We start from the raw sequence: 15451 nt of genomic DNA, 5'->3' as shown, positions 1-15451 counted from the left end.
ATTTTATATATGAATGACAATCATTTTGCCCAAAAATTTGCCTACAAGCAACCATCAATATTTTGGAGAAGCTAACATCAATACTTGGGTCATATGAAGTCATATTTCACTCATAAAATGACAAATGCAGAGTTGCAACTGGATAGAAAGTTGCTGATAAACAAACACCAATGCTCTGGCATATGAAATGTAAAGTATCACTGCCTGATCATGAAAGTAGCCAAAGCACAAAAGCTGGTGCCATCAGTGATTATTGCTGTTGAAATAAAGAACTTTTTCACTACCAATGCTGTCAGATATATAGGACTAATGTATGTTGGAATCCATAGAACAAGATACACATTTTTCAATGGCTTTCAGCCACTTAAAGGATATGCAAGGTGTGCATGAGGTACCCTAGTTCAAGGAGGTTATGCAAACATCCAAGGGCATGGCTAAACCAGTGATGATTGTCATGTGACTGTGGGGACTCGTGAAAATCCATACTACCAGAAACCCAACAAAAGTGCATGACTATTTTTGCTCATACAACTTGACTGGACTCTGCATGTAATTAATCCACCTTGGAGGAGTGCATTCAATCGAACAGAAGAATGGCACCAATGAGCCATGATATGGCGAGTATCATTTTCCCTCATGATCATTATGGAATTCACCTGGATAATCAGGGCCAGTCAGTACACAACAAAAGGGAACTGAAGAACAAGCTATCCCATATGGTTGACATATGATCAATGACTGTTATCAATTACAACCTGTTACAGTTGAACATATTGATCTGGAAAATGCTCAGGTGGTTTTGGAACAGATCATGGATAAGAACATGGCATAGAGAGAAAAAGTCCAGATTGTTAAGTGAGTGAGAGGGAATGTTGTTTTGTTCCAAGCAATTCACATGGCAAATTGATCTTTGAACATCTGCCAACCCTAATTCCAGTGGCACAGTGTGATGATTATTTGATGACTGACATTGGACAACAACCATTAACATCTTTTTTCACAACTACAGCCGTTGGAAAAGAGTCCACCTTCCCAAAAACAAGCTGATAAATATGAAAAGTCAAGGTCATAAAACTTTAGTCAATGAAGTCTTCACAGTGAACTCCAAAACAGGATGGGTATGAAGTATGAACTATGCTATGCCTCTATGTCACATTACTTAACCAGCAAGCAAAAAATTGCTCAAAACAGTCTACATCAACACTTATCACTGTAAACAAGATTACCTCATGTGAAATGCTCCTCATTGTGCTAGTCTGCAAGACATCAAAGGAAAATAATGTTTGCCACTGCATACACACAAGTTGGTTAGAAGGGTCTGGATGGCATCATGAAGATGACGTTCACTCCCACCAAATTCACCTGATGAAGAAGACACAAATGTAATGTCAGGAACTGTAAGTGCTCCTGTGTGGGAGGAAGAATGAACTTTATGAATTAGTATATGTTAAGTATGAATATTATGTGAAGATTGTGTAGTACAGTAATGCATACACACTAACATGTTTCTGATTAAACTGCATAGGCATATCAACTTTTATTGTCATTAAAACTGTTATGTTACAAATTAGTCTCAACTAAACCCCCTCTTGCTTATAAGAATGTAACACATTGCATGACACTCCTTCCCCTTGGTAATACACAAGCACATTCTGAGACACCTCCTCCTCCTGTTACACATGTCATAATACTCCCTCTCCCTAATGACACATCCCATGACACCTCATTCTTGATAGCAGAGGGTAACACACCCCATGTCACCTTACTCCCCCTGATAACAGTTTTAAACATTCCATGATACCCTTCTCCCTGATAACACAGTATAACACATCCCATGACATCCCCTCACCCTAATAACACAGCATAACACATCCCATGACACTCCACTTGATAACAGTGTAACACATTACATGACACCCTCCCCCTGATAACACAATGGAATACATCCCATGATACCTCCTCCCCTGATAACACAATCTAATAGATTCCATGACATTCCTTGATAACTGTGTAACACATCTCATGACACCTCCTCACCTCTGATAACACATCTCATGACACCTCCTCACCTCTGATAACACATCTCATGACACCTCCTCACCTCTGATAACACATCTCATGACACACACACCCTCTCTATTGTGCAATACTTGCTAACACCCCTCTCAATCCTAATACCACAGTGTAACACATGACACCTCCAGTAACACACTGTAACACATCTCATGACACACCCCCGCTCCTGATAATAATGCAACACTTCCTATGACACCTGGTCACGTCTAATAACACAGTGTAACACATCCCATGACCCCCCCAGTAACACAGTGACAGACGGCCTACGACACTTCTCCCTAGTAACATAGTGTAACACGTCCCGTGACACTTCCCACTTATAACACAGTGTAAGACGTCCCATGACACCCCCCCCCCCTGTAATACAGTGTAGCACGTGCCATGACATTTCCCCCTTGCAACACTGTAACACGTTCCATGACTTCCCCTCGTAACAGTGTATGACATCCCGTGACACTTCCCCTTGTAACACAGTGTAACACATCCCATGACACTTCCCTTATAACACAGTGTAACACATCCCCTGATATTCCCTCCCTTTGACAACACTAACACATCCCATGACACCCCTTACCCGTAATAATACGGTGTAACACATCATAACACCCATTCCCCCGATACACAGTTTAACACATTCCCTGACACCCCCTTCCCCTAATAACACATCCCATGACACCCCTTCCCCTGACAGCACATCGTAACACATTCCCTGACACCCCCTTCCCCTAATAACACATCCCATGACACCCCTTCCCCTGACAGCACATCGTAACACATTCCCTGACACCTCCTTCCCCTGATAACACATCCCATGACACCCCTTCCCCTGATAACACATCGTAACACATTCCTTGACACCCTTTGCCCCTGATAACACATCCCATGACACCCCTTCCCCTGATAACACATCGTAACACATTCCTTGACACCCTTTGCCCCTGATAACACATCCCATGACACCCTTTCCCCCTGATAACACATCGTAACACATTCCTTGACACCCTTTACCCCTGATAACACATCCCATGACACCCTCTCCCCCTGATAACACATCGTAACACATTCCTTGACACCCTTTACCCCTGATAACACATCCCATGACACCCTCTCCCCCTGATAACACATCGTAACACATCCCTTGACACTTCCTCCCATATGATAAGTGTAACACATCCTATGCCACACCCTCCCCCTTTGTAACACCGTGTAACATCCCGAGACAACCCCCCCCCCCTCCCTTCCCCTGATAAGTGTAACACATGTTATCCTCCTGATAACACACTGTAACACATCCCATGACACCCCCCCCCCTCCATCCAGTGCTACATCCTAATTAGCCAGCCATTAATGGATATTAAAGTAACACTCATTACCGTCTCTTCATCACGCTAATGATATGAATATAAGGTGAAATTTTAGAACATTATTTATATTTCGTAATACATTAAGCTCCATCTGATACAATTTTACATAAATTTATATTGCAATGAATTTCAATTGGGATTTTGTTCAAGGAAACAGTGATGAATAAGAAAATTCTTATAGAAGTAAAATGATTAACTTTTATTAAATACAAAAGATCACAGAAAATTAAAAAAGAAATAAAATACTGTTTGCCAGGCAACATTTACAACCGAAGCAATTGCAAGATTGTATCAAAACAACTTATCATCCTCCTGATTAATGCATAAGATTCATGATATAAAGTATATAATAATAACAAGACAACAATTTCCTAAGGGAAATGAAATTCAGTTGGTTGCTATGAAACGATGTAACACTATTCACTTGGTAACAATATAATCAGATAAAAAGACATTTACCGGATAACAATTCTCACGAAAAAGTGTTTCATTGGTAACAATAAAATCAAGAAAATTATTTAATAGTGATAACAAAGGAAGAAAAAAATACAGTTTAGTTAGTATGAATAAGACATAGGAAATGTCATTTGCTGGTACCAAAAATATTAAGGATAATACCACCAGATCTAGTATATGATAGTTTATTGATCATATTAATATAGATTTTTAAGATAAAGCAAAATGGGTTGGAAAAAGCATATTATTTTGGTCACATTAGTCAATGTAGAGATTTTGTGGGTTGAGGATCGATCGGTGGAGCAGACGACGTCTGGACGGGGCGGAGGCAGCATCTCCGGACGCCCATACGCCCACACCCACACCCACAATCATGTGAGGTCTGTCACTACCCTGGTTCCTGCCCCTGCTCTCACTTTACCCTATGAATTACAGGTATATTTCACTTAATCCTAGATATAGAGATTTGTACTAGACGCAGTACTGAGGAACTCTACCCCTCTAGAACGATCTCGGGGTATTGCATGATCTCACTTTAATTTCTAATTGGTCTTTGGTCTTATATGAGCCGCTTTTATGGCAGAAGAAATATATAAATGCTGTATTACCTGACTCTAATTATAAGGCATTCATTTTATAAATGTTTATAACAGCATTATATTCTGGCCTGTCAATCTATTATGCTGGTTCCATTGTAGAGTATGATGGTCGTTAAGTACATAATGTATTCAACCTTATTAATGAATATTAGTCATATAGTTACATTTGGTGCAACGGTGAATTACAGATTCTTCTGTGCAATGTTGATCAGTCAATGACAGTAAAGCCATTTTTTTTTTTTCATATTGGGTTGTGGGTTAACCACTGTACCTCTTAAGTTATAAGTTACGATTTCATTCATTGGATTCAAGAAGTTATGCTTGATGATGTACTGATGAGTACTCTAGCAATGCCAGAATGATGAATTTAACTTCACATATGATAACTAGGTGTTGCAATCTATCAAGCCTTAATAACTTTGTGAAATATGAAGTTAAGAAATAGCTTTGTAGGTGATGAAATGAATATTTCTGAATGAAAATTTCACTAAGTGTAACATACGCTCAAAAATTAATTCATATAAAGATTACCATATTTATACTGCACAGGATAGTCTGATATCTGAAAATGAGGAAAAATATGAAATTAAAACAATAAATGATATACAACAATTGACTCAGGATGATAATTTCCAAAGTAATATTGAAAAAAATATCAAAAAATAATGTCAAAAGGTGATACATGTTTGATGTATTTTATGTAAGATGCTCACGGTGTTAGGGAGTGATAAGAACAAATTCCTACAGCTTTCATAATCCTGTACGTATCTTGATTCTTGAAGCGGTTTATGATTACACGTACCCACTGTAGCAGCATATGCCATGAGGTTGTTGATCTGTACTTGTTTAGTGCTCTCTCTTGCGTGTTCATATGTAGTATTCTATACTTGTATTTCTCATAAATTAAACCATGAACTCTTGGAAGTGGTTAAAAACATGAATAAATCCCTGGCAGTGGCTGCTACCTTAAAATGTTTGTTAGTGTTACCTTGTTAAAATCATACTTTTTTGTTTTGTACTTACTGTCACTCTAATTTTCTTCCTTCTTGTTTTCCTATTACTGCTTGGGAGTACTTATGTTTTGAGAGGAAGATTAGAAATTTCAACCACAGCTCTGAGGAAACTCACCAGCTGAGCATTAGGCTTCTCACATAAACACTCTGTCATCCAGTCAGATTTCACTAAAGATATCCTCTTCATATGGCTTATCTGTTGGAAAGAAATACACTTTAAAAGCATGAAAAGATTTTTCCCTTCTCTGTACATATACATACAGACATGTAGTTGAATCCTTTATCAAAGAAATTCAAAACAATAAGAGTTTCTACAAGTCAGTGTGTGTGTGTGTGTGTTGTGTGTGTGTGTGTGTGTGTGTGTGTGAACATCTGTTTTTTATAAGAAGAGGTAGCTTTACACTTTCCCTGGACTTCTGTCACATAAGATTTTGAATTCTCCAATGGTACTTACATCTATTTCTCCTTCACATGGCTCGTTTGACAACTTTGTTGCTGAGGATACACTTACTCACACCCCAAGTGTTATGTGTGATTGCATACCTAGTTATACCATAAAGGAAGGGAGTTTTACACTCATGGAGCACGGTGCAAGAGGGGAGGTCTACACTCTTGTGTAATTATTAGTGCAATATGGGAACACTTGTGGGTTCCCATATCTTGAACTTTCTCTTCATACTACTTTTTATGCTTTTTGTATGCTCTCATCATTCACAATTTCAGTACTCAGTTTATTTCATTCATCCTCTGCTCTTGTATTGTACCTCTTTATATCATTTCTGACAAGTTGCTTGCTTAATTTAATAGTATCGCCTCCAATTCTTCCTTTGTATCCTCAAAGATCTGTTCAATATTGATATCATCATATGGTTTAAATACTTTAGGTTGCAGTCACCTCTTGCTCCTCTCTCCTCCATGGTGGACAAGCTTATGTCCTTTTCACTTCTCACTGTAACTCGGCTTTCTTAATACCTGGTGAAGTCTTCAGGTTCTTCTATCCCCACAGCCCATGCTCAGCCCAGGCTGTTGGTACTGGCAACATGTTTTTATGAGCATTTATGTTTGTAATAACCAATTTGTATGTTAATGCATTTGTGGAGGCTTTATTTCTTAAACTTGTTTACTTTCATGCAACTTTGGAGAATTAGTAATACCGACATTATTGACAGTTTCACCATATTATAATGTTTTCCATTCATCCACTTCTCCCTAGTCATAAAAGTACGTCTTTAAGTCTTTTTCAACAGGTTTGTTGTTGTGAGCATGTTAATCCTGCCTTGCAACTTTCAGAGAATGGTTCACCGTTTATTCCAGTGCTTTAAGGAACACAGGAACAACCATGTAACATTTTTATCACAATTGAAAATTAGCGCCAGATCTAGCAAGAAAAAAAGAAACCCTCATCATTATCACTATACTATTCATCTGCCCTAATCTAAACTATGCCTCACCTGCCTGATCTTCAATCAGTTCAAAAGCAAATATCACAAAGCTATAAACCACACAATAATGCACTGGAAAAAATCACCAGTTGCTAAGCAATGACAAACACTCAACACCACATAAAACAAATATCTTCCCAATAAAATCCCACCTCCATATGCTCAACACTCAGTTGTATGCAACAGTACCAGACCCTTCCCACCTTAGCCATTATATACCTAACCACCAAACCCCAAGTAGAAGTATAAATCTTAACCCTGCCTCACACTTTAGTAACCTCTACTTACACTTCCCCATGCTCAACAAATATAACACAAACAAAACATATACACACACTGAAATAACCCAACTAGCACATAACAACTTAACCACCCAAATCAGTCTTAAAATTCCAACCCACAAAACATACACCAACAAAAACCACACTGTCATGCTAAGCTACACTGTGGATGTCACCCATCACTTCAACTCTACAAACACTTTTCAACATATCCACAGATCCTTCACATCCAAGATACAACTACTAAGAAGGCATCAAGCACTTACAACTCAAATGCATTTGCACTTTCTCCACAGAGACACACACACAACATCACAATGCTTTATGACCCATGATCCAGAGTGGTGGACATGGCCAGCTTCTCGAGTGTTGAAGCAGCCTCATAAAGACAGAAGGTACTCCTGGGGCAGGAAGTAAGAAAATTAGCTCACTCACCTCAAAATGTCTGCATCTCCACGGAAATCAACCACTACCTTGTTAACCCTAAAAAGATGCAAATCTAACCTGCACTCTCCCAGAATTCTGTAGTCTGAATAGCTAACCACTTCCTCTCAGTGGAGCTCCAGCCATATAGTACTAAGTATAACAAATGCACACGCATGAAATTTACTTCTAATATCATCATCAACACTGGGGCTAAGAACAAACAAAATGTCTTTAGAAAAGTTAACAACACTAGTGTAGAACAAGGAAAAGAATCCCTTTGCATCCTCAAGTATTTCATCTACTCTTTAGACTATGCCTAATCTGACCCTGATGAAAGCAGATATAGAAAAGCTATAAACCATACAAAGGCAGACCCTTAGAGTAATCTCTGGCTGCTGAGCAACCACATACTCAAAATTTGTACAATGAAACAAAAGATACCTTCTTTACAGGCTCAGTATGCTGATCAGGTAATTGTTTGCAATGGTACTAGATACATCCCAACTAAACCACAACATAAGTAGCCATTAGCCCATGGTAAAAACAATAACCTTACCTGTGCTTCACACTTTCATAAGCTGTAATCACAGATCTCCCCTCCCAATCACGAATGACACTGACAAAACACTTAAATAACTTGAAAAGCCCTAACCACCATACCAACCTAGTTTTCAATTCTTTCCTACCAGACATACCCTCATCTTAAAATACACTCCTCAGGGATGTAAGAATGACACTTTCTCATTGCATTTGGGACCCCACTCATCTCTGCAACACTACAAACATGGAGTCATCATATCAAACGACCAGGAATATAACTTACAGTCTGAAGACACTGACATTCCTCTCTTATTTTGCATTTATCTCACTCGGACAGACACAAAACATCACAACAGTACCCCCGGTGGACATGTTCAGCTTTCCTCAGGCGGAAAATAACTAGTTTATAGTAACTGTACAGATGTTTACCAGTCGAAGATGCTTTTGGATTATTATTAATATAGTTACAAATCAGCAGATTACTTTTACCCTGGCCTTTAACTTGACCTATAAGGGTCAAGACAACTATCAGCAGTGTTGAGGATGTACTTTAGATGAAACTGACCTGAATAGTGAACATCAGGGCAAAATACCTGAGGTGTCAAGGGTGTATTGAAGGTTTAGTGAAAATGGCTTTAGACCTGACTTGTAAGGCTTATTCAGGAAACAGTGATGTCAAAGATGTATTGAAGATGAGGGTTTAGTAAAGATGAAAATATAGAAGATGCATTTGTTTTGGGTGAAGTGAATTTAGCTGCATCACTTATATATAAAGAGATGTGTTTGTCAAGGGTAGAGTAATATTTTGTTCTTGAAGTGTATTAAATGCATAATGATTTTTTTTGCGGTATTTTTATCCATAGCGAACATGATGGTGGGGGATGGTATGGAGAGAGATATAATGCTTTTACTTACAAATCTATATATAATGGTGTCAAACTTTAGTAGAGGGTGTTCATGCATATGTGTGTATAAATTTTTTTCACTTTAATTCATATCAAAACATTTCTTAATTTCAGGAGTGGAAGCAGCCTTTACTATGGAGGATTACAAATTTCTCTTTAAGGTGGTGCTAATTGGTAATGCTGGTGTTGGAAAAACTTGTCTCGTGCGTCGCTTCACGCAGGTGAGTATCAGTAATTCATTGTTTATTTTGAGGCTAAAAGTTTATTTAGAGAAGCATGAGCTGAAAATTGTCATATATAAAAACTTTCTGCCTAGTCAGTATGTCAATAACTTTTTAAAAAAATTAATAGTAGGGGCTAGTCAATGAAATTGGTATCTAGCTCATGCTTGATTGTATATATTTTTTTTTTTTTTTTTTTTTTTTATACTTTGTCGCTGTCTCCCGCGTTTGCGAGGTAGCGCAAGGAAACAGACGAAAGAAATGGCCCAACCCCCCCCCATACACATGTACATACACACGTCCACACACGCAAATATACATACCTACACAGCTTTCCATGGTTTACCCCAGACGCTTCACATGCCTTGATTCAATCCACTGACAGCACGTCAACCCCTGTATACCACATGACTCCAATTCACTCTATTCCTTGCCCTCCTTTCACCCTCCTGCATGTTCAGGCCCCGATCACACAAAATCTTTTTCACTCCATCTTTCCACCTCCAATTTGGTCTCCCTCTTCTCCTCGTTCCCTCCACCTCCGACACATATATCCTCTTGGTCAATCTCTCCTCACTCATTCTCTCCATGTGCCCAAACCATTTCAAAACACCCTCTTCTGCTCTCTCAACCACGCTCTTTTTATTTCCACACAACTCTCTTACCCTTACGTTACTTACTCGATCAAACCACCTCACACCACACATTGTCCTCAAACATCTCATTTCCAGCACATCCATCCTCCTGCGCACATCTCTATCCATAGCCCACGCCCCGCAACCATACAACATTGTTGGAACCACTATTCCCTCAAACATACCCATTTTTGCTTTCCGAGATAATGTTCTCGACTTCCACACATTTTTCAAGGCTCCCAAAATTTTCGCCCCCTCCCCCACCCTATGATCCACTTCCGCTTCCATGGTTCCATCCGCTGACAGATCCACTCCCAGATATCTAAAACACTTCACTTCCTCCAGTTTTTCTCCATTCAAACTCACCTCCCAATTGATTGTATATATATATGTATTTATTTTTTATTTATCATACTTAGTCGCTGTCTCCCGCATTAGCAAGGTAGCACAAGGAAACAGAGGAAAGAACGGCCCAACCCACCAACATACGCATGTATACATAAATGCCCGCACATGCACATATACATATCTATACATTTCGATGTTTACAGACATAAACATATATACACATGTACATATTCATACTTACTGCCTTCATCCATTCCCGTTGCCACCCCGCCACACATGAAATAGCATCCCCTTCCCCCCATGTGTGTGTGAGGTAGCGCTAGGAAAAGATACCAAAGGCCACATTCATTCACACTCAGTCTCTAGCTTTCATGTGTAATGCACTGAAACCACAGCTCCCTTTCCACATCCAGGCCCCCCAAAACTTTCCTTGCTTTACCATAGATGCTTCACATGCCCTGGTTCAATCCATTGACAGCATGTTGACCCTGGTAGACCACATCTATAAAATTATATTTAGTTGTTTATTACGCTTGATTGCCATTTCCCACATCAGCTAGTGCCAGAAAACAGACAAAGAACAGCCCATCCACTCATATACACACATATATACATAAACACCCATACATATACATATACATGTCAACATTTACATACATGCACATACACAGACATATATACACTTGTACATATTCATACTTCCCCTCATCCATTCCTAGTGACACCCCACCCCACAGATAACAGCATTGTTACCTCACCACTAAAAAGGGCCACATTCGTTCACACTCAGTCTCTACCTGTCATTTGTAATGCACTGAAACTACAGCTCCCTATTCACATCCAGGCCCTGCAGACCTTTCCATTGCTTAGTCAGATGTTTCCCATCCCCTGGTTAAGTCCGTTGAGAGCACATTGACCCTGGTATACCACATCGTTCCAATTCACTGTATACCTTGCACACCTCTCACCCTCTTGTATGTTCAGGCCCTGATTGCTCTAGATCTTTTTCACTTCATCCTTCCACCTCCAATTTGGTCTGCTGCTTCTTGTTCTGTCCACTTCTGACACATATATAACCTCTTTGTCAACCTTTCCTAACTCATTCTCTCCATCTGCCCAAACCATTTCAGCACACTCTCTTCTGCTCTCTCAACCGCACTTTTTGTTACCACACATCTCTCTTATCCTTTCATTACTAACTCAATCGAACCACATATTGTCCTCAAACATTTCATTTCCAACACATCCACCTTACTCTGTACAACCCCATCTATAGCCCATGCCTCGTAACCATATCATATTGTTGGAATTACTATTCCTTCAAACATGCCCATTTTTGCTCTCCAAGATAACGTTCTCTCCTCTCATTCTTCACCATTCCCAGACCCTTCGTCCCTTCCCCACCCTACGTCTCACTTCCACTTCCATGGTTCCATTAGCTGCTAAGTCCACTCCTAGATATCTAAAACACTTCACTTCATCCTATTTTTCTTCATTCATACTTACTCCCAACTAACTTGTCCCTCAACCCTGCTGAACCCAATAACATTGCTCATATTCAGATTTACTCCCAACTTTCTCCTTTTACACACATTTTGAAACTCAGTCACCAACTTTTGCAGTTCTCACTTGAATCAGCCACCAGTGCTGAATTATCAGCAAACAACTGACTCACTATCTAGGCCTGCTTATCCCAAACTGACTGCATACTCAACCCTCTCTCCAAAACTCTTGCACTTACCTCCCTGACGACCCCATCCATAAAGTAATTTAACAACCATGGGGTCTTCACATACCTCTGCTGCAGACCGGCCTTCACAGGGAACCAATCACTCTCTTCTCTTCCTACTCAATACACATGCCTTACATCCTTGATAAAAACTTCACTGCTTGTAGCAGCTTACCTCCCTCACCATATACTCTTGGGCCATTCCACAAAGCATCTATATCCACCCTATCATATGCCTTTTCCAGATCCATAAATGCCACATACAAATCCATGTTTCTTTAAGTATTTCTCACACATTCTTCAAAGCAGGTGCCTGATCCACACATCCTCTACCACTTCTGAAACCAAACTGCTCCTCCCCAATCTGATGCTTTGTACATGCCTTCACCCTCTCAGTCAATACCTTCCCATACAATTTTCCAGGAATACTCAACAAATGTAAGCCTTCATAGTTTGCACACTCGCCTTTATCCTCTTTGCCTTTGTACAGTGACACTTGCAAGGAAGGAGTGTAAATGACTGGGAGATGTATAAAAAAGAGTGACAGGAGGTTAAGAGAAAGGTGCAAGGGTTGAAAAAGAGGGCACATGAGAGTTTGGGTGAGAGTATCATTAAATTTTAGGGAGAATAAAAAGATATTTTGGAAGGAGGTAAATAATATGTGTAAGACAAGAGAACAAATGGGAACATCAGTGAAGGGGCAAGTGGGGAAGTAATAACAGGTAGTAATGAAGTGAGGAGATGGAATGAGTATTTTGAAGGTTTGTTAGATTTGTTTGATGATAGTGTGGCAGATATGTGTTGTCAGGGATGATGTGCGAAGTGAGAGGGTCAGGGAGAATGGTTTGGTTAAGAGAAAAGAGGCAGTGAAAACTTTGTGGAAGATGAAATCCAGCAAGGCTGCAGGTTTGGATTATTTATCTTCCAAAACATAATTTTATTCTCCTTAAAATTTAATGATACTCTCTCATCCCTTCTCTCATTTGCCCTCTTTTTCAACCCTTTCACCTTTCTCTTAACCTCCTGCTGCTTTCTTTTATACATCTCCCAGTCATTTGCACTACTTCCCTGCAAGTATTGTGCAAATGCCTCTCCTTTCTCGTTAACAAGCTTACTTTTTCATCCCACCACTCACTACCCTTTCTAATCTGCCCACCTTCACCTTTCTCTTGTCACATGCATCTTTTTCACAAGCCATCACTGCTTCGTTAAATACATCCCATTTCTCACCCACTCCCCTCACATCATTTGCTCTCACTACGCACAGTCTCTTCTTCACACAAGTCTCCTTTCCTAGCTCACTTGCCCTCATCACTCTCTTCTTCCGAACATTCTCTCTTATTTTCTGAAAACCTCTACAAATCTTCACCTTCACCTCTGGAAGATAGTGAACAGACATCCTACAAGCTGCCCCTCTCAGAACATTAACATCCAACAGTCTCTCTTTTACATGCCTGTCAGTTAACACAATCCAATAATACCCTTTGACCATCTCTCCTTCTCACATATGTATACTTGTGCATATCTCTGTTTTTAAACCACTTATTCCCAGTCACCAGTCTTTTTTAGCATGCAAATCCACAAGCTCTTCACCATTTCCATTTACAACACTGAACACCTCATGTACACCCATTATACCTTCAACTGTCTTATTACTGACCTTTGCATTTAAATCCCTCATCACTGTTACCCAGTCTTGTGCGTCAAAGCTGCTAAGACACTCACTCAGCTGCTCCCAAAACACTTGCCTCTCATGATCTTTCTTCTCACGACCAGGCGCATAGGCACCAATAATCACCCCTTTCTCTCCATCCACTTTCAGTTTTACCCACATCAATCCAGAATTTATTTTCTTCACTCTGTTACATATGCTGACAACTGCCTCAGGAGTTGTGCTACTCCTTCCTTATCTCTTGTCCTCTCACTACCCCTTGACTTTACTCTCAAGACTTTCCCAAACCACTCTTCCCTTTTACCCTTGAGCTTTGTTTCACTCTGAGCCAGAACATCCAGGTTTCTTTCCTCAGACATACTACCTGTCTCTCCTTTTTTCTCATCTTGGTTATATCCACACATTCAGACACCCCAATCTGAGCCTTCGAGGAGGATGAGCACTCCCCTTTCGACTTCTGTTTCCCTTTTGAGAAGTTTGAATAGAAATTTTAGTGTTTATGAGGTAGCTTCAGTTGCCCATGCCATCTAAGCTAACATAAAAAAGGAAATTAGGTTTGGAACCTCTATATGGTGTCCAAAACTTTTTATTTTCTTTGTTATAATGATATTCAGGGTTACAGATTGTAAATCAGTTAGATTGTATACATTACTAGGACAAAGTTGTAGTCGTAAGGCAAATTCTTAAATGTTTTGGCACCTGAGTAATTTGCAAAATTCCCCAACAAATTTTGTTATTTTACTGACATACCAATGATAACTAAATAATTGTTTTTTGTTGTATATATTAGGGTATAGAATCACTGAATGCACTAAGGGACCCTTTATTAGAAACAAATATCCCTCTAGTTTAATTGTTTCAGTTACCTGCTTCCTGTTTTTGTCATACAGTCTTCTTTGACATTTGGAATATGGTTAGACATATAGTCTTTCTCCATGATTTTTGTTATTGACTGTTTTAACGAGTAATGTGCAAAAGATATAACAGCAGTGTGAAACATTTTTAAACAATTTCACACTACTGGGCTGTGTCATCTGTGACCACCCTTTGGAAATATAGTTTGAGCAGAAAAGACTTTGTACATCTGAGGGTGGAACTCTGCAGACTGTATGGGACACTTATTAATAATTAAGGTAAAGAGGCCTGTTTGCCCCCTTTCATGATGTGTAATTTCTGCTTACACCCCATCTATCTTAAGTCCTCATTCACTTACTCCTATCCCTCCATCAGTCACCCTAACTGTGTCTGCTTCACAACTGAGGCTTCATTTGACTATGTTAGAATGTTGTAAGCTCTCTTGATGGTATCCTTTCAGGAAAGAGATTATATTGCCTATAAATGGTTCCACAGGTACAGGAGATGCTATTTCTCTCCTCTGCAGTCTTTGTTAACATGAAATATTTTCCCAGGGAACATACAGAGTCAGAACTCTCCCACCTTCATGAACCAGTGAGGATGAGTCTTTGATCACCCTTTATGAGCAACTGAAAGCTGATCATCACAGCTCCCCCGTTGTATGGGCCCATTCTTGGCCAATCAGCAGAAGGATGCCATTACCCCACTAATTACCAGCTACTTAGAGCTCATACATGTGGCTACATTTTCTATATGCTGCTGCTGTTGTCAGCTGGCTTTTTGATGTATCAGTATCCATGGGAGGTTTGAAAGCAAAATTAGGTGATGTGAAAGTTGAGGGTATAACTGAGGGGCATGAAGTACCCAGTGTAAATGAAAATGCTGAATG

General features: G+C 39.6%; 1 protein-coding gene across 3 annotated transcripts in view; it reads left to right on the top strand.

Moving 5' to 3' along the window:
- The first annotated feature begins 4171 nt into the window (after positions 1 to 4171).
- Positions 4172 to 15451, top strand: part of Rab30 (RAS oncogene family member Rab30) — a 97431-nt gene continuing 86151 nt past the window's right edge. For 2 of the 3 annotated variants that reach the window (XM_071656264.1, XM_071656262.1), the window contains exons 1-2: positions 4172 to 4276; positions 9217 to 9323. In XM_071656264.1, the coding sequence (XP_071512365.1) occupies positions 9237 to 9323 (87 nt within the window). In that variant the 5' untranslated portion in view covers positions 4172 to 4276; positions 9217 to 9236. Of the gene's footprint in view, positions 4332 to 9216; positions 9324 to 15451 lie in introns of all 3 variants that reach the window. The other variant, XM_071656263.1, reaches the window with a different exon arrangement.

This window comes from Panulirus ornatus, chromosome 62, assembly GCF_036320965.1.
Source record: "Panulirus ornatus isolate Po-2019 chromosome 62, ASM3632096v1, whole genome shotgun sequence".
Taxonomy (NCBI): Eukaryota; Metazoa; Arthropoda; class Malacostraca; order Decapoda; family Palinuridae; genus Panulirus; species Panulirus ornatus.
The sequence above is the reverse complement of the archived record's forward strand: the minus strand, read 5'-3'. Positions and strand labels throughout refer to the sequence as shown.